The sequence below is a fragment of the Pteronotus mesoamericanus genome, unplaced genomic scaffold, assembly GCF_021234165.1.
Source record: "Pteronotus mesoamericanus isolate MK-2021 breed Mesoamerican mustached bat unplaced genomic scaffold, CSHL_Meso_final contig_639, whole genome shotgun sequence".
Lineage (NCBI taxonomy): Eukaryota > Metazoa > Chordata > Mammalia > Chiroptera > Mormoopidae > Pteronotus > Pteronotus mesoamericanus.
The window spans coordinates 100362-128330 of NW_026555223.1; the positions used below are offsets into that span (position 1 = coordinate 100362).

The following is a 27969-nucleotide window of genomic DNA, read 5'->3' on the forward strand; positions in this document are numbered from 1 at the left end:
TTACTTTGTGTATCTGAATTTTAGTGCCTCAGTATTTTTGACCAGGTATGCCTGAGTATGCCCATGAATTCATGTGTCTGCTACTTTGGGAAATGGGTGTTTCTGTATGATCCTGTATTTATGTGCCTATTCCTCAGTGAGGGTTTTGGAGAGTCTGCATTTCTTTGCTTGCATGATTTTTTTTGTCTATGTGTACGTTCATTTCTACCTTCTTTTAGAGAGGAGAGGACTCCTACACCCCATCAAACCCTTCTTTTTATTGACAGGGGGAAACTGAGTTGTCACGGAGACCACATGACTGCTGAGTAGAGACAAGAAGAGGCATGAGTGTGTTTACCAAGTTTTATGTGATCTAAGCCCCTCTAGAGGCGCCAGAGTCCACACTCTGTACAGGGGGTATGAGGGACTGGCTCAGGGGGGCAGCACGGCCCAAAAGGAGAAAGGTTGTTCCCTGGGGAAAGAAGACATCCCTAATGCATTGCACAGGCTGGAAGGGAGCACACCCCCACATGAGGGTAGGAGGAAGCAGATGTGGCTTAGGGAGAGTCACACAGAAGAATACTATTTTATGTTAGAACCTTGGAAACTTGGGAGTTCTAGACCTGCAGATCTTTAAAATCTTACGACATTTGAATCTTAAAACTAGAATGCTTAGAATCTTAAGATCTAGAATTGTGGATTCTTGGGTCCTTAACTAAAATCCTAGACAGGTGAAATGCAGCATAGAACCTAAAGTGTCCAACATTAGAAATGATTAGAACTTTTGCATCTAGTTACTCACAGCTAACTGTAGAGCCTTAGATGCTGAGGATCCAGAATCTTGAACCAATGGAACCTACAGTGCCTCAGAACATGGAACTGAACAACATTAGAATCTTGGAGTTTAATAATCTAGAACTTTGAAGCATATGATCTTGAATCTTAGGCACAGAAACTCTAGGTTCTCAGAACATCACCTTAGAATCTCCATCTGTAGATTATCAGAACTTTTGAATTGCAAATTCTAGAATCTTAGAACTTCAGAATCCAGAATCTCATAACAAGAGCTTCGAGGACCATAAAGCCTTAGGCCCTAGAATTGACCATCATTATAATCTTAAAACTTGAAAAGACAAAATCTTGAAGCTTTTTTGCTCTAGAGTCTAGAGTCAGCCAGAGAATTTATACTCTAAGAAGCTTAGAACATCAAATTTTAGAACACTAGGCCTTAAAACCTCCATGTTTAGAATTGTAGAATTTTAGAATCCAGAATCTTATACCCTAAGGAGAAGAAAATCTAGCATCACAGAATCTTATTTCCTTGGCTTAGAATCTTAGAACTTTAAAACCCCAAAACTTACAGGTTTTTATCAAGAATCTTAAAACCAGAAAAGTCTAGTGCCATAGAATCTCAGAGCTTTAGAACGTAAGTCTTAGAACTTCTATGTCTAGAACCTTAGCATTTTAGAATTAGAGACTTTGGAATTTCTGGTCCTTAGAACCAAAGGCTCATAGCATCTTTGAAACCTCGACTCTAAACCATAGAAGCCAGAATCTTGGAATGTTAGACATAGGAGAACCCTTAAGGATTGCAGTCCAACCCTCATGGGGACACTAAGGTATGGAAAGGGACAGGGTCTGTGTGGGATGGAAGTGGAATTGGTAGGAAAGGAGGGCTGCAGGTGGAGGTAAGGCCAGGAATGAGAATGGGGCGGGGGTCCCCCAATGGCAGTGCCTAGCTTGGGTCCTGAGAGAAAGTCTCAGTTGGAAGGTTGTCTCAGGCTCCATCCTCCTGCCCTGGGGGTGCTGGGGAGCCCCTGTCAGCAGGCAGGGTGGGGCCAGGGGCTGTGGAAGGGCAGAGGACATAGCGTCCCGCAGGATGGACCTCAGCCGCAGTGAGGCAGCTGCAGGAATCCTTAGGATCAGGCTGGGTTGGGAGGTCAGCTCCTCCGGCAGCTCCAAGTGGTTCAGCATGACTCCCACCCTCATCCATGTTGACATAGAGGATTTCATCAGGCTCCTGGGCAGCAGGCAGGGCCTTCAGCGTGTTCTCCAGATCTTCCCGCAGCTCTGCAAAACTCGGTCGGTCCTGGGGATTTAGCTCCCAGCACCGGGACATCAGAGCATACCTAGGACAGCAAAGTGAGGGGTGGGAGACTGAGCAGGGGCTTAGAAGAGATTTCTGGGGAGTTTGGTGGGGGGGGAATTGAGGATACTCAGGGGACCAAGGACATTTCATGAGGCTGGAGGAAACTGTAGCAGTTGGTATAGCAGTTGGGGGCATCAAAGGGGACTGAGAAATGCTCAAGAGTTTCTGAGGGGTTCCTGGGAAACTCGAGAGCTGAAAAAGGTCTTGGGGAACCTCTTTGGGTATGGGTGGTGGTCTAGTGAGGGTTTGCTAGAGCAGAGCTTTCCAATATGGTTCCCCAGAACAGACTGGTATCAAAGATTTGTAACCTGTATTGGTTTAAAGTATATGTTCAAATTCTTTGACATTCCTCTATTCAAAACAATGTTCCACATTGTTTTGTGGAACATTGAAAGGTCATGGGTTCCATTCCTGGTGAGGACACAAACCTAGGTTGCTGGTTGAATCCCTGGATGGAAAGCCTACAGAAAGCAACCAATCGCTGTTTCTCTCTCACATCGATGTCTCTCTCTGTTTCTGTCTTTCTCTCTCCCCCTCCCCCCCTCCTTTCTCTAAAAATATCAATGAAAAAAATGTCCTCAGGTGAGGATAAAAGAAAAAAAGACGGCGCCTAATTTATCTTCCCTTGAGTATGGGCTGGACTTCTTGACTTGATTCTGACTCAGCAGCTGTGATGGTGTATGGGTGACTGCCGAGACTATAAAAGACATTGTGGTTTCTTCCTTGCTTTTTCTCTTAGAATGCTCATCTGGGGGAGCTCAGCCCCCATGTTGTGGGGAAGCTCAAGCAATACTATGGTGGAGTCTGTATAGCAAGGAACTGAATGAAGCCTTTTGCCATCGCCATGGGAGTGAACTACTTTGAAAACAATCGTCTAGTCCTAGTTTTCACATGGCTGCAGCCCCGTCTTGACTCTAATCTCATTAGAAACCCTAATTCAGAATCACCCTGCTAAGCTGTTCCCAGACTCTGGCCTCAGTTCAGAAACTGTGAGGTGAAAAATGCTTGTTTTAAGCTACTAGATTTGGGGGTCTATATAAGCGATACGCCAGCTAGGCAGCATTTGGCAAGTGATTTACGTTTCTTTGGACCTCAGTTTCTTCACTTGAAAATGGGAATAATGATACCAACCTACCTCATATGGCCATTATAAGGACCAAATGAATGAATACATGCAAAGCACCCAATGCAGTGCCTTCTAGTAAGTTCTATAGAAACATTAGCTATTATTCTTACTCCCCTCAGCTCTTTGATACCCACGGAGCAGCTGGGGAGTCTGCAGCCCCATGCTGTTCCCTCCTGACCTAGCAACATCATCTCTTTACCGCCTAAGTACTGGATAAATGTTCTGCTTTTCTGGGTGTCAAGAGACAACAAAGTTTGATAAGCACTATCCTAAAGGAGCCTGAGACCATCTCAGAGGAGATTTGAGAGTTTGAAGAAGCTCAATATAACAAAGTGAAGGGTTTTGCAGAGGATTCTGGGTGCTGAAAAGCACCTGGGGGAAAGCACAGAGTTTGGGGTGGATTAGAATTCTTCAAGAGTGGGGAGCCCAGAGGCAGGGCCCCCAGGTAAGGTCGCATAGTCATTCACTGCTCCTGGATAACTGGCTGAGGGGGCTGGTCAAGCCTGCACTCCACGCTCAAGGCAAAGGAGGAAAGGGTGCCTTTTGCTAATTCACACTCTCGCAAACCTTTTGTTAACTCACACAGTGGTGAAGGGGGAGGTGGCCTCCTCAACAGTCTGAAGGATTCTGTACAGGTTTTAGAGGGTTCTGGACATATCGGGGCCCTGTGGGGTGCTCAGGGTTTTGGAATGAAATCTAGGACTGGGTGGGGATGGGGGGGTCCCAAGGGTCCTCACAGTCCATCCAGACAGTCCACAGGCTGCTTCAGGCGGTTTCCCTGGCGCAGGTAGTCGTAAATCTCACTGTTCTCCACTCCTGGATATGGGGTTTGGCCCCGGGTGGCAATTTCCCACATTGTCACCCCAAAGGACCACTGTGGAGGGCAGAGGGGAGAGAATTAAAGTGTCTCTCCTGCACAAAGACACCCTTCCAACCCACATTCATGTGCACATTAATAGAGGTGACTTTTGTGCACACACAGACTTGTTCACCCAGGCATACATTTACACACTTAATAGACACATGGTCTCATGTGTCACTCTCCACACTCTGGCTATACACATGTATACATACTTACCACTGCTTCTCCTAACCTAAACTGTCCACATGTCCCATGTAGAACCTGCCACCATGCACACATCGGCCTGTATATATCCCAAGCATGTCCATACCCCTGTTCACAGTCGCCCACCATACCCCAGGTGTGGGTAGCCCATGTGGAGCCCAGGTGCAGTGAGATGACTGGGCCACACCGTCCTGCTGTTCCCCACCTGTCAGAGGCACACGTACCACATCACTCTTGCTGGTGTAGACACGGTCAGCCAGGCTCTCGATGGCGATCCATTTGACTGGCATCTTAGCAATGCGTCCCTGGCGGTAGTAGTCCCCATTGTAGATCTTCTTGGAGAGCCCAAAGTCCGCCACGCACACAGACATGTTCTCGTTCAGCCTGCCAGGATTGGAGAGAGGAACAGGGTCATGACATCCGCTCCCTCCACCAGGAAGCCTGCCATCGCACTCAGACATATCTCTTTCTCCCACCCTGGCTGTCCTGCTCGGGGGTAAGGGTCTGTCCCCCTTCCTTGCCCCAGAGGCAAAGGGAACTGTGTTACTTCTTGTTTCCTCCATAAAATGAGGGCAGAACAAAAAGCTACCGAGGGCCTTCCCAGCTCTGGCTTTTTGCCAGATTCTAAGGCCCTTCATAAGCTCCTTGGGTTTGAGTCTCGGATTTAAAAGCAAAACAAAACTGTTTTCTGGATATATAACATATATACTGAAACACACACAATTCTTTAGTGAGCAGCTCACTGAATTTTCACAAACACAGCCATGGAACCAGCACCCAGATTAAGAAACAGAATATTGTGGGACACCCATATAAGGAATATTACACAGCAAAGAAAAAGAACAAATGACTGATATATACACACGACACGGACTAATCTCAAAAACATCATGCTGAGCGAACAAAGCCAGGTAGGAAGGTCTACAGACTTCATGATTCCATTTATATGACATTTAAGAGCACGTAACAGAAGTTGGTGTGACAGAAGCCCAGAAGAATGGCTACCCCTTGTACCCATTAGGAACAGCTACTGGAAAGGGCATTAGGGAGCCTGCTGGGGCCCAGAAATGTCCTTTATGTTGATCCATCCAGTGGTGGCTGTTTAACCATAGGTCCACAGACATGTAAATATTCATCGAGCTGCACATGTAGGATGTGTGTATTTTTGTATGTAAAATATAAATTTTTTTGAAGAAGCAAACTTTTTTCAAATGCAAATAGCTCAATTGTGTACACCAATTTGTTTTTAAGCCTCAACCAGGGATATGTTTATTGATTTTAGAGAGAGGGAGAGAAACATTGATTGGTTGCCTCCTGTCTGCACCCCAACCCAGGTATGTGCCCTAACTGGGAATTGAAGCCACAACTTTTGGTTTACAGAGTGACAGTTCATCCAGCTGAGGCACCCAGCCTGGGCTATACATTGATTTTTTTAAGTATGTAAAAGAAATGCATTACCAGTCTTCCCTTCCTATAACTAGCTCTCCAAGGGTAACCATCATCTTCACTCCTAACAGCATGGATTACTTTTTTCTTGTTTTGTGCTTTATGTAGTTTGAAGATTCCCTGATTCTTATATCCGAGTTTCTGGGATTCTATTTTTTTAAGAGTATGCGGTTTCTAGCCCTGGCTGGTGTGGCTCAGTGGATTGAGTGCCAGCCTGCGAACCAAAGGGTCGCCTGTTCGATTCCCAGTGTCGGGCACATGCCTCGGTTGCAGGCCAGGTCCCCAGCAGGGGGGCGTGAAATGCAACCACACATAGATGTTTCTCTCTCTCTCTTTCTCCCTCCCTTTCCCCTCTCTAAAAAAACCCCAAAAAACAAAAAAAAAAACAAAACACTTTTTAAAAAAGTTACAGGTGCATTACAATTTTAACTCTGATTTTCAGTGTCATTGTTACATTGGATCATCCCAAGTTAGAGAAATAAAGGAATTTCCATTTTGATTGAGTCCATTCAAGCCTTTATATCTACTTTCACCTTAACAGGAAATACAGGGAACAGAGGAACAAGGCAAATGCCAGCACAAGGAAACACACATCTTATATAGAGGACATCTTACATGACAACCAGCCTGGTCAATTCCAAAAGAATGTTATAAAAATACAAACAGGTAGTTGTGGAGAGACCGTTCTAGATTAAAAGTGACCAAAGGGGCATAAAAACCAAATGCTATGTGGGGACCTTGAATAGGATCCTGATTCAAGGAAAAAATAGCCCTAAAGGCTTTTCAGAAGACAACTGGAAGAATTTGAATGAGGATTGAATATTAGGTTAGGTTATGGAATTATTGATAATCTTCTTAGGTGTGATAACAGAACTGTGATTATTTAGGTATAATTCCTTATTCTTAGGCAATAGCTACTGAAGATTCAGGGATGAAATGTCACCATCATGGCAACTTACTTTCAAAGGGGTGAGGGGAGAGAGGAGAAACGCGGCCAAATCTCGACCAGGAGGGTATACAGGTGTTTGTTATACAATTCTTTTAACTTTTCTGTAGGATTGGAGTTTTTAAAATAAAGAAGGGGGAATAAAGAAATTTCCATATTTCTGAGAGTTGTGAACATTTACATATTTTATAGAAGATTCTCTGATTCTTCAGCTCCAATTTCTATGAGTCCAACATTGTAATGAGACTAATATTCTAAATCTGTGTTTACAGACACCCCCCCCGCCCCCCCGCGCACAAGTCCATTGATTTGAGGGGGTTCCTCATCTCCATATCCAATATGGCTCCTCCCAAGGGCAGCCCTAGGCCAGACACTCAGCATGGAGGGGGACAGGGATGAAGTTTAACTGTTACCACCCTCGTTGGTCACCTCTGTCTCTTTACTCACCTCATGCTACCCACTGAACCCACTCTCTTGCTTCTTCTCTCTCAAATATTCCTTTAAGATGTCAGTTCATGGCCCACCTCCTCCAGGAAGCCTTCCCCAACCCCCTTGCTCACCTCTCTATTCCAGTCCTGAGTTCTGACCTGTACCAGGGGTATGTGTGTGTCTAGCCTCCTCTTCCATCCTGGGCAGGAGGGAAGGCGCTCTCTGAAGGGGGGAGGGGTATCCCTGGAAGGCTCAACACTCACATGCAGTTCCTGGCAGCCAGGTCCCGATGTATGAATCTCTTGGTACTCAAATACTCCATGCCACTGGCAATGTCTGCCATGAACTTCACCAGCATCTGAGTGGGCAGGAACTGGGGGGGCCAGGGCAGGAGGGGGTGGAACAGAGGTCAGCAGAGTCCCCAAGATCCATCCCTTCTCCCTTCCTGTGTGTGTCTAGCTCTGCCCTGCCATGGTTTCCTATGGCTCCAAGAATTAAATCCAACTCTTTCCAACAAGACCCTATATAATCCCATCCTGCCTTCCTCTGTAACTCAATCTCCTATTTTTCTTGCCCTCAACATATGCTCCATCCAGGGGCCTCCTTTTTGGTCTTCAAATGAGCCAGGCTTCTTCTCACCACTGAGAAGATACTGTTCCCTCCAGGGTTGCTTCCTCCTGGATCTCCTCACCTCCCACCAGCTGCCTCTTCCTTCAAGGTTACCTCCCAGGAAGGTAGGTCAATGAGACCCCCTTGACCTTCCAAACTAACTGCCTGGCCTCCTATCTTTCATCCTACTCTATAATTCCTTGCTAGCACTCAAATTATCTTGCTTATTTACTTGTTAACTTGTTTATTGCTGGTACCCCCACCATCAGACAGCTCCATGAGAGCCAGTTCTTGGTCACCATCGTCTTCCCAGTGTCTGAGTAGCACCCGGTACCTGGTAGATGCTCAATCAATACATGTAGACTAGACAATTAAATGCCCCTCACCACTGGCTGGTCCCCAAGTCGAGAATAGAGAAGGAAGCTGTGTAGGTCTCCATGTTTCATGAAAGGTAAGATGACAACAGGTGCTGGAAAGCCTTCTAGTTCAGAACCCTGGAAACAGACACCTGAGCCCCCCAGGCAGCTCTGTCACTCCAGTTGGTCAGAAAGGGAAGCCACCCCCTCATCTAGCTCTGTGTCCCTCTCCCTCAAATCTGGCCTCCAAATTGTTGGGCGGGGGTGGCATGTGCGGTGGCAAGGACCAAACTTCAGAGAAGCGATTTCTTGCACTGTTCCCAGGAATTTTCCCTAGCCCTCCTGAGGACCTCAGCTATTTCTGGGAAAGGTCAGAGGTCACATTCCAAGCTGAGGAAGAGAAGGAGGGGGGAACTTGCTCACTCTGAGAGAGCGGGGGACAGGGAGCCTGGAGGTTTGATCTTTTCAGTGCCAGAGGAGTCCTCCCTTTACTGTTGCTTCCACATGGCCTCTAGGCCCCCCAAATTGACCACGCCTCACCTATAAGCCTCATGACATTTGGGTGGTCAAATTCCTTCATGCAGACAGCTTCACTCAGGAAATCCTCCAGCTCTGACCTTGTGCAGATGGCAACTTGGGGAAGAGAGGAAGGGGGGTTAAGAAGGAGGGGGATGGGAGAGGAAGGGGGAAAGAGAGTATTTCCCCACCTCCTTCTTCACCATCATCATCACCACCATCATCATCTTCTTCTTCTTCACCAGACATGATTGCTAAGTGCTAGGTGCTATACTCAGTACTTTACATATATTAACTCATTTAATCCTCTGAGGTGTTCTTATTATTTTCCCCATATGCAGCTTGCAAGTGGAATAGTCAGAATTCAAAGTCAGGCTCCTCCAGATCCATGTGAACCCACCATAATAACCACAATAGGCTGTGTCCCAGCCTATTTCCAACAGCCGTGGGGAGGCCACATGATTTTCCCTGTTTTACACCTCAGGACAGTGGCTCATAGAGGCAAAGTGACTTGCCCAAGGCCACACAGCTGAGACTGAAACCCAGGTCGAGAACATAACCTGGTACATAGGAGGTGCTCAAAAATGAGGAAGTGAGCCCTGGCTGGTGTTTCTCAATGGATTGAGCACCAGCCTGTAAACCGAAAGGTCACCAGTTCAATTCCCATTCAGGGCACATGACTGGGTTGTGGGCCAGGTCCCTGGTTGGGGGCATGTGAGAGAGCAACAGATCAATGTTTTTCTCCTCCTGTTTCTCCCTCCCTTCTTCTCTTTCTGAAAATGAATAAATAAACTCTTTAAAAAATGAAAAAGTGAGCGAGTGATGACTCTGTAACCCAAGCTTTTAGCCCCTATGATTCAGAAAGGGTTGTTCTTCCTCACCTCCAGCCCCAGCCTGACCCTCGATACTTTTTCTTTGTGTGGAAAGGATTTCCTGCCATCGACTTCCTGTGCTGTGTGGCCCCAGACTGGCTCCCACCATCTCTGATGATATAAATAATATAGTCACTGTCCACATTAACTGCGTGTACTATGTTCCACCCCCAGGATTAAGTGCTTTGCCTTGCAACATCCTAGGAGGTAGGGCCATTATGGTCCCTTTTCCACACGAAGAATAGCAGGCTCAGAGGGATAGTCACTTGCCTGAGATAGCAGCTGGTGAATGATGAAGCCAGTTGTACCTCATTTCAGACCTTTCCCCCTCTGCTATATATCACAGGGGGCTGGTCTCTGAAAACTACACTTTCAGGCTCCCTTTCCTGCTGGTTTCCTGTTGGAGTTTGCCAATGGGAAGCACTAATGGGAGACTGGCAGGTGGGCAGAAGGAGGGGGGAAGCCAGAGCATTTCACCCAGTCTATTTCTGCCTCCAGTATTGCCTTGGTGGTAGCTGTGTCTCCTTTCTGTATCAAGCTCCCACAAGGTTACCCCTGATTCTATGATCCCCAAATCCTGCCAGGCATCCCTGGCCATGGGCTCTGGTAACACCACTTCCTCTCTCTGCCCTTTAGGCCTAGAGATGGAAGTGACCACTGCTGCTACTAACCTCCAGGTTGCCTCATTGCTCCCAGGTGTTCCTTCAGTCCTTCCTACACCTTGGTAGTAATCTCCCCATATTGAATTTTTTCTGTTGAAGTACCTAGCATTGACTTCATTTCCTGCCTGGAAACAGTGGGGTTGTGTGGTAGGGCTAATTTGCAGTTAACTTTTCTGTTCTTCTGCCTCTTTGGGGGCACAGGGAAAAAGGGTCTAGGCTAGAGAATAGAGTCCCACACGTGTCCACATACTTACTCTTCATCGTCTTCACAGCCACCTTGAGGATGGAGTCATCCTGGTTGAGATGGCCCTCCATCACAGCTCCAAACTCTCCTGTAGAGGACCAGAGGGAGACACTGACCTTAAGGGGGCCCGCAGCGATTGCATTTCTTGTGGTTGGGTAGGTGTGGGGAAGTGAAGGGCTCTGGTTCAGGGGGATGTGTATGTACGCTGGGGGGACTCACCCTCTCCCAGGGTCTTCCCCAGGGCCACCTTATGCCGGTCCACCATCACATCCCGCAGCTTCTCCTTCAGCTCCTCACTGATCCCCAGGCTGTTCACTGCATGGGGAGTGGGGGTGGACAGAGCCACGGAGCTGGGCTGACATTCAGGCAACACTCACCAATAGCCGCATTCCCGTTGTTAAAATACTGAAATTCTTCTGCATTCATTCAAAATGAGTTAGTGCCCTGAGCACTCCCCACCCCTGCCCTGGCTCCTTCTTTGAGCCCCCAGAATCTTCTGCAAGAGGGGTAGCTAAAGGGTTGGACTGTCACATAATCTCACACCAATGGGTACCCTGATTGGTCAGCGTCCTGCCATACCAGTTGTTAAAATATATATATATATATAAAAATAGATGTTTTATTGAGGTATATAATCTGCACAAATCGTAAGAGAGAAAGCAGCTGGGTGAATTTTCACACACCAACACAGCAGCATAACTAGCATGCGGATCAATGACAGACCACAACCTGCCCTCTCTGGGGCAGCCACTTTCCTGACCTCTCTTATCACAGACCAACCTTCTCTCTTTGGGGATGTTGCAAACGTGGAATCACTTATGTTCTCTTTGGTGTCTAGCTTCTTTCAACATGATGTCTATGAGACAGTTGCCATGTATTTTTTGTTTGTAGTTGTAATGTACTCATTTCCATAATGCTGTATAGAAACAGTTCCCAAACGTACTGGCCTCCCGACCCCTTTACATTCTTAAAATTACTGAGAACTGCAGAGAGCTCTTGTTTATGTGAGTTATATATATTGATGTTCACTGTGTTCGAAATTAAAACAAATAGATTTTTGAAACACAGGAATACATAAGCACATGTTCCGTCAACCAACCGGGTGATGACATCATCATACATTAGTAACCTTCTGGAAAACTCTATGGAATTCTTGTGGGAGAATGAGAGTGAAAAAGGGCAAAAAGTGTCTTGAAAATAGTTTTGACCTCACAGACCCCCCTGCAAAGATCTCGGGGACCCCCAGGGACAGGATCACACTTTGAGATTGGCCGCTGCGTGTGATTCCAGGGTGACCTGCTCGCATCCTTTTCCTTCTCCTCTTAAATTAATGGCTTTCCCAGCCCCTTTCAATATCTCCCTGGGGCCTGGCAGCCCTCTCACTGTGTGCTTGGAAGAGACCTAACTCTGTCCTTTCCCCCCCCCCCGCCCTGGATTTAAGTTTCCCTAAAAGGAAAGATGAAGGGATTTGACTGTATGGCCTCTGAGGCCTTTCCTTAGCTGGGAACCTCCATAACTCTACAATCTTTTACCAGAGAGCCTATAGGTTTAGGATTCATGATTTTCAAGAGCCTAAGGGTCTATAGTACTGAGCCTATAATTTTTTAGGCCAAGATCTAGTTTACTTCTCTAACATTCTACAATTCCAACAGGCAGTAAAGATGATGGACTCCAGAGCCAAACTGCCTGGGTGAGAATCCCAGCTCACCAACTGACAAGCTGTGTGGTCTTGAGCAAGTTTCTTAGCCACTCTATGCCACAGTTTCCTCACCTGGGAAAAGGGGGGAAATAACATACCTACCTCACTGGGTTGCTCTGAGGATTAAGTGGCATGTGTAGAGCACTTAAAACAGTCCCTGGGACGTAGGAAGTGCTAGGGTTGGCTGTCACTTTCAGCATCATAGTCATATCATCATCACTATTGTCACCATCGTTGTCATCGTCCTCATCATCACTCTGGTCTAAGGCCCTATTGCTCTGAGGTTTGGTCTCCCAAGATTTACTGTCTCCTAGATTCTATTATTCTAAGGTTCTGTGTGGTTCCACAGTTCTGTTGTTTTTAGGGTCTGTGGTTCTAACATCCTAGTATTCCAAGGCCTTTGGAAACTTTTGGTTCACACATCTACAGAAGCTTAAATCTCTACAGCTGTTATCCCCAAACCAGGGCAGGGAGGCACAGGGTTCACTTACAGGTGGCTTCAGTGGTCCGGCGACTGTAGGACTTGCGAACACGGTACCTGACCACCAGTTCACCCCTCTCCACTGTTGGTTCAAACACCTCTCTGGGGGAATAGGGAGGAGGTGAGGGCAGGGAAGAGCCATGTGGAACCCCCTTTTTCCATCAGCAGTGAAAGCTAGCACCATCCCAACCCCAAGCTCTCCCTGCCCTCTCCTCCAGCATTTGCTAAGCATGTCTTGGGCTGCTCTGCTACCTTCTTCCTTCCATTCCTTCTCCGGACCCTCACCCTTATTCTAATTCTTGTCAATCTCTCCTCCTGCACCAGCCTCTTCATGGTCTCCCTGCCTCCAAGTTCTCCATCCTAGTCCACACGAGCCTCCCTACCCATGGAGTTCCAACTCACCCATAGCGGGTCTCCTTCTTCCGCCGGTGGACGAGGAACAGGGCCAAGATGAAGACACAGGCAGCAGCCACAACTACTCCCAGCAGTACATACCACCAGGGCCACGAGAAGGAGGGGGCTGGAGGTTCACTCACTGTCAGGGGCACGGGGAACAGGTCATGGCTGAGGCCCTGGGACCATCTCCCTGGGACCCAAGGGGGTGATGTTGGAGGGAGGTAGATGTGGTCATGTTTGATGAAGCGGGTGATAAGTGCATTAACATATCTGGGGAGACTGGGCTGGGCTGGGCAAGGCATGCAATGGATGTGATATGAGTGAACATTCAAGTGGCAGTGTGACACTTTTAGGGTTAGTGAGGTCAGTTGAGAGTGAGATGGACATTTGAGGAGTGTGTGATGAGTGTGGAATGAGCATGGAATGGGAGTGAAAGACTTGTGCAGAATGGGTTATAGTAACGCAAGGAGGGGTGGATGCACGTGAGGTGAGGTGGGTGCCAGTAAATCACAAGTAATATAGACATGTTTTGAAATGTGTGATAATTGGGCAAGGAGGGAGAACTTGGGTGTGAGAAAACTGATGAGTGGGGGAGAGAATGCACGCAGTGTAGGATGGGTGCATGAGGCATGTGCAATAAATACACAAGGACTGTGAGGCTCCCGGGATAAATGGCCAAGGAGTATTTTTGAGGAGTATGTGGTGACTACGGAAGCGTTTTCACGAAGCAAGGATGAGAGTTAAGTAAATAACATGTACAAAGGGGTGTGGTGTAGAGTGTGATGGGTTTTGGAGGAACTGAGGTCATGTGAATGAGGAGTATTCAAGGAGTTTTAGATTCAGGGAGTGAGGAGTGATTTGTAATAAATAACGTTGGTGTGAGAAGAGTGTGCAACGAGCAGGCTAAAAATCTGGAAAGGGCCCTGACTGGTGTGGAGCAGTGGGTTGGGCGTCGTCCCACAAACTGAAAGGTCACCGGTTTGATTTCCGGTCAAGGCACATGCCTGGAGGGTGAGCCAGGTGCTAAGCTGGGGGGCATACAAGCGGCAACTGGTTGATGTCTCTCTCACACACTGATGTTTCCCTCCCTCTCTTTCTCCCTCCCTTCCCGCTTCTCTAAAAATAAATAAATACATTTAAAAATAAAAAAGTGTGGGAAGAGCAGATAAGGAACAGGGGATGTGCAGAAAGGGTGGGGGTGGTTGTGTAAGAAGTGCAGACTGGGTATGTGTTGAGTGTAGAGGAGTTTGGCGTGGGTGTGTGCGGAGGGTGAAAATAGGTTAGGATTGCCTAGGGGTGGAGGAGTGGCGGATAAGGAGTCGGATGAGTGTGCGAGAAGAGCTGTAGAGTGTGGGGTAGTGTGGGCTGAAAGCTTTTCAGGGTTTGTAATGTGAGATGTATGGTGAGTGTGTTAAAAGTGTACAGTTTGTGAATGAGAAGCGTGGGTGTGTTTTGGGTTTGGGAGGCATGTGTGAGGAATGAAGGATTATAATGGGATGAGCATGAAGAGAGGGTGGGTTAGTGTGAAAGCGTAAGCAAGCAAATGTAGGAAGACATGTGAGAACTATTAAAGGATAGCAGGGTGTGTTATAAGAGGTGGACTTGTAATAGTGCTGGGAGGGTACAATGAATGTAGGAGGAATGTTTGAGAATTGTTGAGAAATATTTGACAGGGATGAATGTGAGGGGGGTAATTCATCTGTCCATCCATCCATCCATCCATCCATCCACTGAGTACCTACAATATGCTGGGCTATTCAGGCATCTCTATCGAGGACCACACAAACCCAAGAAACAGAGGATTAGAGTGATGAGTTCAAGAAACATGAAAGGGATGTGCAAAAGTATGTGTGTGGTTTTGGGGTTCTCACTGGGCGTTAAGGGAAGGGAGGGGGGCGGAGGGGTGTGAAAGCCCTTACCCAGCTGGTGCACTGGCTGTCCTTGCCCTGTGAGAAGAAAGGACAGAGGGAGGACATGCTCAGGGAGAGCAAGACTGGTGTGACGCGGGTGAGGTGTCAGGCTCAGGAAGGTTCTGGTTAGGAACGGAGCCTAGATTGTGGTAACACTGAAAGTTGCAGAGAGCAAGTCAGGAGCATCTAAGACAGACAAGGTCCTTGTGGGTAGGTTGAAGGGGGCTGACGTGAACTTGGAGTTACCTGGGCGCCAAGGCTCCAGGGACACAGGGAGGCTCCAGGGTCCATCCCCAGAGGTGGTGTAGGCCGCCACACTCACTGTCAGGTTGGGCACAGTCCTGTCCCCCCGCAGCTCCAGGGTCACCTCCTGCTTTAGCCCTATGTCCATCAGTACCTAAGACATGCAGATGTAGCATCAGGTTCCTAATTCTTAAGCTTTCACCCTTGGACTTAACTCCCCAAACCTTCTGGAAACCTTCTAATCTCCAGCACCTTCTCCCCTTCCTCTTCCTATCCTTTCATCCTCACTCCTTTCATCCCCATTTCTCCATCCAAGTGCCCACTAAAATATCAGCTCCACCAGGACAGGACTTGGTCTCATTCACTGCTGTGTCCTCATGGCCTACAACATGCTTGGCACACAGTACTTTTGTTAAAGAACTGAATTCTCATTTTTTTTGTCCTCATCTCTCCACCCCCTTCTAAATCTCACTGTCTTCCCCACCCTCTCTCTCTCCACACTAGGGATGCCGTTTGCACAGATGGTACCTTTGTGCAAATTAGATAAGGCAGCCCTTCCACAAGATGCTATACAATTATCTGCTATAAAGTCATCATAATAAAAAATGTCTACTGAACCACTTTTTACAATGATTCATAAATAACGATTCCCTAACCCACACCTGGAGCTCTTTAACCTCCCCATAATGTGCTCTTAGGCATAGTGTGATCATGCACTACCCAACCTGCACAACTATCTATGTCTGCCCTGTACCCTTCTCCCCACTTCCCTCATCCCCAGCTCCTCCACTCTACCCCAACCAGCAGCACCCACCTCGGGGGTGTCCTGGCCTCGATAGGCCAGGCGGTACCCTAGCAGGGTGCCCTGCAGGGGTGCCACTGGCTTCTGCCAACGCACGATGGCTTGGCTCCCATTCCGCATGGCACTCAGGTTCTCGGGGGGGCCCAGGGGAACTGGAGGACAGGGAAGAGGGGAAGTTGGCACTTCTACCTCTTCCTGAACCCCCCCGTCCCCAGGAAGTAGAGGCAGGGTGCAAAGAGCATGTGCGGGGGCCACTCATGCAGGTGCCCCAGAGCGGAAGCATAGCGAGGAGGGCTGGGAGGGAGGCCAGTGCTGTGCTGAGGAGCAGGGACTGAACGGGAAGGAGGTGGAAGCCACATGGGGTAAATGGGTGAGAGGAGATGCTGGGGGTAATACTGATGTGAGCAAGGCCCAGAGGACCAGCAGGCAACATCTCCCCCCCGACCAGCTCCTTCTTACCTCCCTCGGGTGTCTCCACAGGAAGCCAGTGGGTCCAGAGTGAAGGACCCTGGCCACTGGCACATGCCACCCGGATGTGATAAGCACTGTGAGGACGGAGACCACCCAGCCGTAGTTGGTGAGGGGGAACGGATGCCTGAAAGGTGAGGGGCTCCTCCGGGGGGTCCGGCTCTCCCAGCCTGGCGCCCACGCCATCATCTGACAGCATAGCCTAGGGAGAGGAAAAGGGTGTGAGGACAGGACACAAGCAGTCAGACAAGGCTCGATGGTGGTCCTAGTCATTACACAACTTTGCAAGGCTGTATGTATGCGTGTGTATCTGTGCATGTATGTATGTCATAGCTTCATTCTTGTGCTCCACAGGCACCTGCTTTTGCAAAGTGAGGATACCACCCAGCTGTATGATGTGGTTCTCTCATCACTTGCAAAACCCACCTCTGGCAAGATGTTTCCTCTCTGAACCTCATTTCCTCATCTGTAAAATGGGATACAACAATGGCTCCCTACTTCGCAGGAATGTTGCTCCCAGGTGTTTAGAAGAGTGACCACATGTATTGAGTGTTTGCCATTGTTAGCGTTGTGTGTGTGTGTGTGTGTGTGTGTGTGCATGTGTGTATGTCTGTGAAAGAGAGAGAGGCTGTCTGGCAACAAGTGTCCAACTCCATACGCCCTGCGGGACAGTGGCACAGGCTAGCATGCCCACGTGGTCTCCAGGAACAGCACAATCAGGATGGCAGGGCCACAGCTGCAGAATACACCTGTGCATCAGCGTGTAAACCGTTTTGCACATCACATCAACAGCTAACATTCGAGTGCTAATTACGTGCCAAGCACCCTGTCAAGGGCATGCTTGTGTGAACTCAGTGACTTCTTACCACCACCCTATGGGGTCAACTTCTTTTTTAATTCCCATTTTCTAGATGAGGAAAGAGAAGCCCAGAGAGGTTCAGCCCCTTACTCAAAGTCACACCGTCCCCACATGTGGAGACAATATCACCCCAAGGCCTGAGTAGGAGAAGGGTGGATGGCGGGTAGCAGGATGGGGGAAGGCTGTCCCCATGCCTGCTCTCTGACCTAGTGACAGACGGGAAGAGGAACCTCTGCTGGGACAAAGGGGGCAAGAATGCAGACAGTCTCCCAGTGCCCATTCTCCACTTCTCTTTTCCCTGATGCCTGTGACCCTCCCATTTGAACCCTTCGGCCTGGCCTATGCACAGCAGGAAGTGAGACCCGCAGAGGGAAGAGGACACACTTCTGCTTTCCTGTGGGCCCTGGATGGGTATGGGGTGAGGGTACTGCTGATGCCTCACCTGGCATTTGAAGTCTCCTAAATTGGCCAGGCCTTTGAGATTGAATCAGTTTCATCCTCTTTAGCCACTGGGGAGGGCTGATCACTTCCCCTCACCGGGCCTCTCAGTTCCTTACTTTGAAAATAGGAAGATTAATAGCCACTACTTTTTAAGGTTAAAATGACAAGTGAATGAAATTATGTCTAGGGCATGTAATTATAAGAAAGACAGCTGCTGTTTAATCAAACACTGGCTCTAAAGGGTCTCTAAGGAGATAAGGAGCATTGTTTGGGTCTAGTGAGACAAGGGTTCGAATCCCACCTCTGCCATTTCCTGGCTCCGACCTTGGGCAAGTTGCTTAACTACTCTGAGCATTAGTTTCTTCATCTAAAAAATGGGTGCAAACATAGACCATATTTCACAACACAAAAGTTGGGTGTGCATAAAGCCATAACACAAGGCCTAACACATAGTTGGCACTCAATGGAAGTTGGCCATTATTAATTATTGTCATCTCCCATCACTGGCACTGTCCTACCAACTTCCAAATCACAGAGACCTTGAGGCCAGAATTGGATCTTGTATTCAGAGATCCATGTGTTTGCTTTTCTTACTCTAGAGGAGAAGCAACTTGGGTGCAGAAGGCTGGGTCTCGTCCATCTGAGCTGTCAGGTAGTCTTCAGCAGAAATTCCCTACTCTGACTGGCGCTGAGCCAGGCAGTAATGAAGACCAAGTGGTGACTGAGAGAGCCTGGCCCTGCCCTCCCAGGGCTCACAGTCCAGTGGGGAGACAGACTCATCCCCAGACAGCGACAACCCAAAGTGATCTGGGCTGAGGTGGGAGAAGCAGTGTTGGGGGTACCCAATGGTGAGAGAGATGGCTCTTGGCTTTGCTGTCTCAGGGCTCCCATTCTGGCTAGAGTCAATACCACTAATACTAAAAGAAACTGCAAACAGTCAATAGTTTGTTTCCTGTGTTCCAGATACTATTTTAATTTTGTTGCTTGCATTTACTCATTAAATTCTCACAACAAGTCTTTTAGGTATGTATAGGTATAGATGAGAGAACTGAGACCCAGAGCGGTTAAGTCACCTGCCCTAGCTCATGCAGCCAGAAGCTGGTGGAGCCAGGATTTGAATCCAGGATGTCTGGCTTAACCCAAGACTCTACTGTCTCTCCACATACAAATAACTAGGAAGGGCTAGTTACCCAGGGAGAGGCTGAGGGCTTGTAGGTTATGGGTGGAAGTGGGGTTTAAACTGAGGCTAGCAAAATCTGAGTCTCACCTGCAGGGTGCAGTGAGTGAGAGGGTAGATGCCGCTCAGGCCTGGGGTCCAAGCCACTTCCAGCTCTGTGGGCCAGCGGGAAACCAAGTGGAGGTCATGGGGCCGCTGTGGGAGCACTGTGGAGATGAGAGGAAGGAGTGATCTGGGGGGCTTTTGCCCTAAGCTCCCCAGCTTATCTTCTAGCCCCAGCTGTGACCTTTGACCCTAGCCCCACACCATCTGACACCCAGCTGCCCAGCTCCCTTTTCTGTTACCTGTGATGATGGCTGTTTGGGATGTGGTGACCCCCTTGGCATTATAGGCCTCACAGGAGAAAGAAGATGTCTTGTTCAGGCCTGCGGAGTCATAGGAGGGTGGGGGCCAGTGTCAGAGAGGACACGGAGGAGTTCTCAGGCCATGCTGGCCAACCCCCTAGTATGCCTCACCTGACAGGTTTAGTTCAGCCCACAGGGCACCTGCTTGGAGGGAGACTATGGGAAGGAGAGGCAATGTGTTGCGTCTCTAACACAAGGCCTTGGCCCTAAAGCTCGAAGATGCAGACACATTGGCACACGCACAGATAGAAACCCACATACAAATACAGACACATAGATAGATACACACAGAACCACATACACATACACACTCATGCACAGATGTACATATTTACTCATACATACACACAGACACAGAGAAACACATTCACACACCAAGACACACATACTCACGCATACACACATAGACACATGCAGATATACAGAATTACACAACGGCACACACATAAACACACATACTCAGATGGACACACAGACACACACTCACATAGATGCAGAGACACAGACATGATCACATTGAGCCACATAGACACACAGAGGCATATACATCTCATACCCACACCCAAGAAACAGGCTCTTGGGGATGTGCATAAATGTAGACATATTTATTTGTTTATAAGCTCGTTCCTAGCAACCTCACTCCCTCTTGCTCACTCACTCGTTCACTCACACACTCGCTCTACTCTGCTCTGGCCACATGGCCACCTGGTGTTACTAGGAAGCACACATCAAGCACGTTCCCACCTGGGGAACTTTGTACGTTTGTTCCTTCTGCTTAGAACAGTCTTCCTACAGACGGCCAAGTGGCTCACTCTCCGCTCCTTCACATTTGTTACTTAGATCCACCTCAGTCACTCTGTCCCTGACCACTTTGTTTAATATTGGAACCTCCTGCCATATATAGCCTTCTTCCTGCTTTACCTTTTCTCTTTGGCTCTTCTCATCACTATGTACTTATATATGACTTGTGTATTTCATTCACTGTCTGTCAATTCCCCCAGCATGTTGGCTCCAAGAGGGCAGGTGTTTCTGCATATCTTGTCCCCTGCTGTATCTCGTGTGTCTAAGATGGCCTAGCACACAGTAGGTGCTCTATAAATGCTTGTCGAATGAGTGAATGAATTTATGTGTATACATTTGTGTACTTATGAGTGTTTCTGGCTGTGTATGCAGAACTTTGAGCATGTGTAGTTCTGTGGGTGAGTTAATGCATGTGTCACGAATACCTGTTTTTGAGTATCTAGGGGTGGATCGCCTCCCCTCCCCACTGTGGTGACGGTGGGAACACAGGCAGACACACACACATTCGCATACAAGTGGAGGGACAAAAAAAGCACAGGCCCAGACACACAGCCACGGTGTGTGCACAGATGCACACACAGAAACAGGGGCACGCACACACTGTTTGGGTGACAGGGTGTAAGGAGGACCAAATCTTCAATCTGCACGTGTGCCCGCAGTTCTCTGTGCTTCTCCGTTTCTGTGCGTGCCTGAGGGGGCGGCCCTGAGTGTGTGGATGCTGGGCGCCTGCGTGTGCCTCTTCTGTTTGCTCTGCGCGCGTGTGCCTGTGTTCGCGCACCACCATCTACCCGCAGACACAAAGTTTCCTTTTCTTAGTCAGCACAGGGAGTGGAAGGAGGGAAAGTCGGCTGGCCAGGCCGGAAGGGGTGGGCAGGGAAGCTCCTCAGCTCCGGGGCCCAGGCGCCAGTTCCCAGCCAAGGTCAGGTGCCCGCCCGCCAGCCCACAGCCCCCGCACCCCCACTGCAGGGGAGGAGGGTAGGGTAACCCTGGGCCGATGGGCAGCGGGGCGGGGACTGGGAGCTGGGTCCCCTCTGGCCACCTGGCACGTGAGGGCCCGCCAGGGTCACTGCGCGGGAGCTGGCGCTGCCTGCCAGAGGAGCCTTGGGGCGGGACAGGGGTTCTGGAGCCGGGTGCTGTTCCGACCGCAGCATTCCTGCCCCCGCGTCAGTGAGTCACCGGGCGCCCCCTCCCCCGCACTTCCGGCTGGCCTTGGTGGGGCGCGGCCCAGGATCCCCCTTCCAAGCGTCCGATCCAGCACCTTGAGAGACGGGTAAAGCAGGGCGGAAGGGTCCTGGGACCCCTTAGCTCCCGCAGGCTCTCCCTCACGACTGGAGCAGACCCACTCCAGATGTGCTTTCCAGAGACATTGTCCACCTCGCGTCTGCTCCTGCTCCTCCCCCTAACGCTGTGCTTTTTCCGAGGGAATGAGAGGGATGGAAGAAGAGAAGGGCCAGGCTCTGAGTCAGCTCAAGGGACGGATGCACACAAACAGGCTAAAATTCCTTGATACAGCCCTCGACCATCACTCAATGAATCACCCACAAGAACTGTTACTGGCACAAAAACAGAAAATGCGGCACTCAATAAGTGACACATAGGGCTGATGGTGAGGCAAGCAGTGACACAGATACACACTCAGTGACTTCCGTGTATACGCACAGGCGTGGACACACATAAACGTAGACACAAACATAAACACACAATCAAATGTGCACACATTGACTGCAAACACCTAGCAAGACAATATACACCTAGATTTCAGCAGACACACAAACCTCCCTGCATGTTAAGATGCACATACCGAGCGACAATCAAACATTGAGGTTGAACTGGACGAACGGATACAGAGCAGAACCCGAAGAAGTTAATGTGGACTCGCACACAAACGCAGCCAAGCCTTCAAAACACAGCTGGACATACTCAGGATGCTTAAGACACCAAGCATGCAGACTGATAGAAAAAAAACACTTGCATAGACACACAGGACTGCGGCAGACACACAAGACGGGAGACATGCACACAGGACTCACAGGCAGACATCTACACACTGGCTGCTAAGTACCCAGTTTTCATCCACTAATAGGGCATTGGGGTGAGGCTGGTACACAGGGCCAGAAGGGCGTTGTTACTGCCTGCTGTAACACAGACACACACACACACACACACAGATACAGGGGGTGCATGTGATAGAGTCACGTACCAACATGCTCACCCTGTGACACATAGGCAGACACCACAGACATCCATGGTCACAGACGTGTATACACACAGACAGCCACCATCAGTATAAACACACCAAAAAATACACCAAGTTGTCCATTGTCCATTGACACATTCTAGCTCCACAAAGAAGCAGAGGTCCACACCGAGAATCACTGACACCCATAGGCGCACACCTGTCAGCTGCCATTGTCACTTCTTTATAGGGAGGTATGGGAAATAGCCACAAGGAACACTGCCATCCCTCACTCTGCCATCATCTCTCCCTCTGCACACACATATACCCCCCACCCTCACACAGTGTATCACAGCTGTGAACACACAAACCCAAAGGACAGACACAGGCTGACACTGGTATACTCAGTCTCACACACACACACACACACACACACACACACACGCAGCCACAGCTCCTGAGATACTTACCAAGACATACTATAAAGACCCAAACACACAGTGGGACAGATACTCAAGCTGACAGAGACATACATAGTGAGACACACATGCATGCACACACTGAGACAGTCCCAGAAGCAGGCCCTCGCTAAGATATACCCTCATACAGAGAGGTTGAAGTTGACAGACACCGAGACACAGATCTAGAGGGACTTGGAAATACACCCAGAACCACCCCCCAACACACACCACACACATACACATACACCGATCCACCCTCACAGCTGCACCGCAAACTGACAGATGCACAGACTCTCTCCCACCTTTTTCCTTCTTCCTGGGATGGGGTAGGGGAAGCAGCCTCTGCTCCCTCCCCCTCTCCGGGGTCCTGCCAGGCTGACTCAGGCCCCACAGCCACTGGCCTGAGTCAACTCTCTGAGGCTGGCAGGCTCACCACCTCTTCCTTGCACACTCAGGGCCCCCGGAATGCTGGGAATGTGGGTACTTCCCTTCACCCTGGGAGACCCTCAGTCAGGAGTCCCTTCCCTACCCCAGCAAGATGCAGGAGCAGGCTGGGGGTGCTGGAAGCTGATACCAAACAGGGTCCAGCCACCCCCCCGCCCCGCTCTGACTGACTGAGCCTCCCCCTTCTGTGTTCCTCTCCTTCCTCAGTGAGGGGGAACCCCCTCTGTCCATGGTCTCCCAGCACGGCCACTGACTGCTAGGTCCTGCCCCATGTTGGGTCACGTCTGTGGTCAGTCCCTCTCTGTTCTCTGGCTTTCTCTCTCTCTCCCTAACTGTTATTTTCTGTCTCCTATGTTCTCCCTTTCTCTTTGCCAGTGGGGTCCTTCAGCAACAGAGGTAAGCAGGTTGGGGGAAGTGAAGGAGAGGAAGGCACTGTTGATTCCGTGTCCTGCTTGGGGTCAAGGGCTGACAAAGGGCTATCAGGCCTACATACACTTGGGCTATGGAACAGCTCAGAGGAAACCCAGGACAAAGAATTCTATTCAGACAGGCTGGGGTAGATGGAGGGGGAAAGAGCAGAGAGACAGAAGAACACGGAGAAACAGAGAATGATGGAAAACAGAGAGAGAGAGAGACAGGGAAATCATACAGAGGGAAGTGAGGAGATGCGGCAAGGATGCAGAGCAAAGACACAAAGACAGGGAGAGAGAGGAGAGAGGGACAGACAGACACTGACACAGAGGCATGAAGGGCACCCTTGCTCTCTACTCCCATCATGCCAGGGCCTCTGCACTGAGCTGGCCACATCCGTGAACTCACCTGGAACATGAAGTATGTGCTGGGGTGTGTGGCCCATGGCTGGAGCCAGGGGGACAGCATCCTGGAGCCAGAGCAGGTCCACGGGCTCTGGGGGACCCTGTGCTCGGCAGCTCAGGTTGAAGGGGGTATTGGCGGCAACAGTCCTGTCTTCAGGCTCCTCCAGGAAGTAGGGCAAACCTGGGTGCAGGGCAGTGGTAGGGCTAGGCCGGGGTCCCTCTGAGCCCCCCAGGTGTCTGACTCACTGCCAGGCTGTTGGAAGCTACAGGGTCTTTAACCCCTGTGTCTGTCCCCTCAGGCCTCTACCCCTCCAGGACACATGATCCCAATATGCGTTTCCCCCAACCAATGCCAGGCCCCCAGGACATCTAAGCCCCTTGCATCTCTCTTACAGAATGTCTGACTTATCCCATTTTACCAATGAGGAAACAAGGCCCCTGAGGATGGGGAGAGGGTTAAGTCATGCCTCTGACCCCTTATCTGATCCCAGACTGTCCAACTCCAACCATGGCTGACTCCAGGGTACCTGACAACCTCCCCCCGCCCCGACAGCATGTCTTCCTCCCCAGGAAATATAATCCCAATAATTTATGGACCCCATCTTCCTGGTTCCCTAAGATCTCTGACATTCATAGGATGTATGTCCCCGGGAGACACCCTGGATCTCCCAGCACCCTCTGACCCCGTGGGGTTCCTGACCTCCCATGTCCTCTGAGCCCAGGGCTCACCCTCCAGCCCGATATAGCCAGGCTGGGACACGAAGGTCTTTCCGCCCAGGACCACTGCACACTGGTACCATCCCACGTCCGAGAGCTGCAGGGATGAGATCCTGACAGGGACAGAGGGGGAACAGAGAAGTTCGGGATCAGAGCTGGACATGGGGAGGGGGTCGTCAGAAGTGAAAGAGGGGAGTCTGGACTGGAAACACCTAAGAGCCGAGAAGTGGGCACTATTATTAATTCCTTGTACAGAAGAGGAAAGTGAAACCCAGGGCTACGTCATATGCTCAAAGCCACACAGCCAGCAAGTGGCCAAGCTGGGGTTCCAACCCAGGTGGAGCTCCCGAAAGTGACCTTTCACCCACCATGTGGTGCAGGTGGTGGGGGACGGGGGTCGGGGGGAATGTAAGGCTGTGGCTGGTCAGGGAGAGGCTGGTCACCTGAGTTGGCTGACCACTTTCCAGTCATCCTGTTCGTCTTCGCCCAGAGGCACCTGGATCTGGGTGTTGTCTGCCAGCTCCAGGACCTGTCCATCCCTAAGCCAGGTCACCTCAGGGGGCTCCCCATGAACCAGAAGCTCACACTGAAGGGTCCCCATGAGTTCCCGGGCACCAGTGATGTTCATTGGGCTCCCCACAAAGGGGTCTGTCTGATCCTGGGAACCTGCAGAGACATGGGGAAGAGTCGGCCTACAAAACCCCACTTCCCTCCAACTCTTCAGTTTCACCCCTCCTGGCCTGCTTATGGCTGCCAGGACCCTGCCAGGCCTTTAGGCCCACATAGTTACAGAGTGACCTCAGCAGGGCTGGAGGGAGGAGGCTTTGAGGGAAGGATGGAAGTCTTCCCAGGAGACTGGGGTCCGGCCTCCATCCTTCATCGTTGGGAAGTAGGCTCAGATCTGGCAGCCTCCCACGCCCTGGCCTGCCCGGCAGGGCCAGCCCTTGTCCCCCGCACCCTGCCCTCTCCTAGGGTCTCCAGAGACTTGACAGGTCAGGCTGGTGGATAGTGGAGAGGAAAAGAGGAGAAAGAGGTGGGGGAGGGGGGAGGGAGTTCGGGGCAGGCGGGGGGGGCGGGGAGGAAGAGAAGAAAGAAGCCAGAGAAAAGTTGAGTATGGGAGGTCAGAGACAGAGAGGGACACAGATCCAGAGACAGGCTGAGGATGAGAGACGAAGAAAAAACACCACAGAGGGGGAAAAACTGGGGCGAAAGACACAGAGGGGAAAACAGAGACATTGATAGAGGCACCTATAGAACAGGGAGAGATAAAGACAGAGACAGGGAGAGAGAGAGACAAAGGGAGACCCACAGAGATGGTAGAGCTGGAGCCTGAGACAGAGCCCAGGCCCAAAGATGGAGCCAACAGACAGACAGACAGACAGACAATGGTGGGGCAGGGACAAGTGCCTGTTGGGGGATGACTGTGCTGAGGGTTTTCCCTTAGGGCTCCAGAGCCTTCCCCATCCTGCTGTCTGACTGAGTGCTCCCTTCTGGAACATTCCTTCCCTGGAAGCCCCCATCTTAGCCTCTCTCTCCAGGGACCCCACTCAAGTCCAGCCCCTACTCCTGCCTTTGACTTCTCCTGGTGTCTGTGTCTCTGCGTGCCCATCTGTTCCCATCTCTGACCCTCCTAGTTTCTGTTTCTTAATTCTCTGTTCCTCTCTCGGAGTCCCTTCCTGTCCCCCTGGCCTCTCTGGGGTTGTCTCTGTGTCTCCCTGTCTCCTTCTCTGTTGTCCCCCCAAAATTCCCCAAGCCAGCTCAAGACTCACCCCAACACCTGCCATCCATCCCCCTCCTCTCCCTCCTGCCCCAGGCTCTCCACGGGGCGGAGGGGGGGGTCCTGCCCTGAAGGCCCCCATCACTCACCCTTGGGGGTCACGCACCCCCAGCAGCACAGCGCCAACCACCAGGCCGATGGGACCCTGCCCATCCTCGGGGCACCACGCGCGATCTCTGCCAAACTTTCCTCAGAAGTTGCTGGGCACACGGCGGGGGAGGGGGCAGGGCCGGGCTGTCCCCGGCCCTCCCCCCAGCTCCAGGCTCCCTGGCTTTGGCACTGTCTGCCCGGCAGGGGAAGGACTCCTTGCCGGCTCCACTCGGTGGTCTCCTTCCCTGCTCCCCGACCTCCTCCTCTCCCTCCCAGACTCCGGCGGCCCTTTCCCCGCCCCTGGCTCCCCCTGCCTCCACCCTCCGGGCTGGGAGCCGAGGGGGGCCACCAGGACTTCGAGGAGTTAACTCAGAGAGGAGAGGACCAGCCCTATCTTAAAGGGACCCTGGAGCGAGGCTGAGGAGGGGAAGGGGCCCTGGTGGCTTCGCCTTTAAGCCTGGGCCAGCGAGGCGGCGAGGCTGCGTGTCTCTCTACCAGACTCTGGGAACTGTCGCCCTGGGCTCTCTTGGTGTCGGGTAAACATTCCTCCAGAACTCCACTCCCTTCTCAGCCTGTGCCTGTGTGATACCTCCCTCCCCGGCCTCCACCCCCAGCCCAGCCCCAGCGAGGCACTCCTCTCACACTCACAGCTCCTCCTCCTCCAACGAGGACACACACACACACACACACACACACACACACACACACACACAGTCAGATGTCATCGACACACAGAGGCTGGGACAGGAGGAGACACGCAGGAGCACGTTGCCAGCCCACAGGACACACTCAAGACAAGCCAGGTCAGGAACTCCATTCCTGGAGAAACCTCAGGAGCCAGCACTGGGAGAGCACCTGCTGGGTGCACATCCCGGTGTGCTCAGGGAGATGTGCAGCCTCAAGCAGAAAAGATCCGCTGGGGCACCCTAGTGTATCCTGTGGGGGCGCCCCAGAGGGTGACCAAAGACCTGGGCTGGAATCCCAGCCTTACCAGGAACTGGTGGTTTTAGAAGTGACTGGCCTCTGGGCCTCAGTTTGTCCATCTGTAAGATGGGAATAAGAATTGAACCTACTTAGCAGGCTAGAGGGAAGATGCCCTGCAGATCTTTGCACAGGGCGATGACAGCTGACCGGGTGCCCTCAGCTGTTTGTACGCCATCTGTTTGTTTCTCTGCACACTTGCGTAACAGTCTCCCTCCAGTGGGGCTGTGTATCCTGGTTCCTGCAGACTTGGTACCTGTGCGCTGGTTCTGCTGCATGTCCATTTCCATGCCCCTGTGTGTTCTGTACATGGGCGTCTCTATAAGCCTGTGTGTCTGTGTGGGGGGCAAGGAGCTGGGCACCCATCTCTCTGCTCTTAATCATTCTGTTTGTGTGTTGTTATCCGTACAGCTCCTCACAGGTCCTG

At 50.6% G+C, this 27969-nt stretch overlaps 1 protein-coding gene across 2 annotated transcripts; it reads right to left on the reverse strand.

The window, feature by feature from the left end:
* Positions 1–323: 323 nt before the first annotated feature.
* On the reverse strand, positions 324–26914 carry AXL (AXL receptor tyrosine kinase). Of its 2 annotated transcripts, XM_054580742.1 has the most exons (20): positions 26561–26914; positions 25138–25360; positions 24707–24807; positions 23982–24158; positions 19221–19301; positions 18967–19082; positions 16391–16601; positions 15944–16083; positions 15133–15283; positions 14896–14922; positions 12983–13115; positions 12591–12682; positions 10620–10715; positions 10411–10488; positions 8647–8739; positions 8137–8258; positions 7405–7514; positions 4545–4704; positions 3992–4128; positions 324–2108 (listed from the first exon to the last, which is right to left on the reverse strand). In XM_054580742.1, the coding sequence occupies exons 1-20, from the start codon at positions 26622–26624 to the stop codon at positions 1757–1759; spliced, it is 2664 nt and encodes an 887-aa protein (XP_054436717.1). In that variant the 5' UTR covers positions 26625–26914; the 3' UTR covers positions 324–1756. The 2 variants fall into 2 exon arrangements, with proteins under 2 accessions (XP_054436717.1, XP_054436719.1); XM_054580744.1 differs by lacking the exon at positions 14896–14922.
* Positions 26915–27969: the final 1055 nt, after the last annotated feature.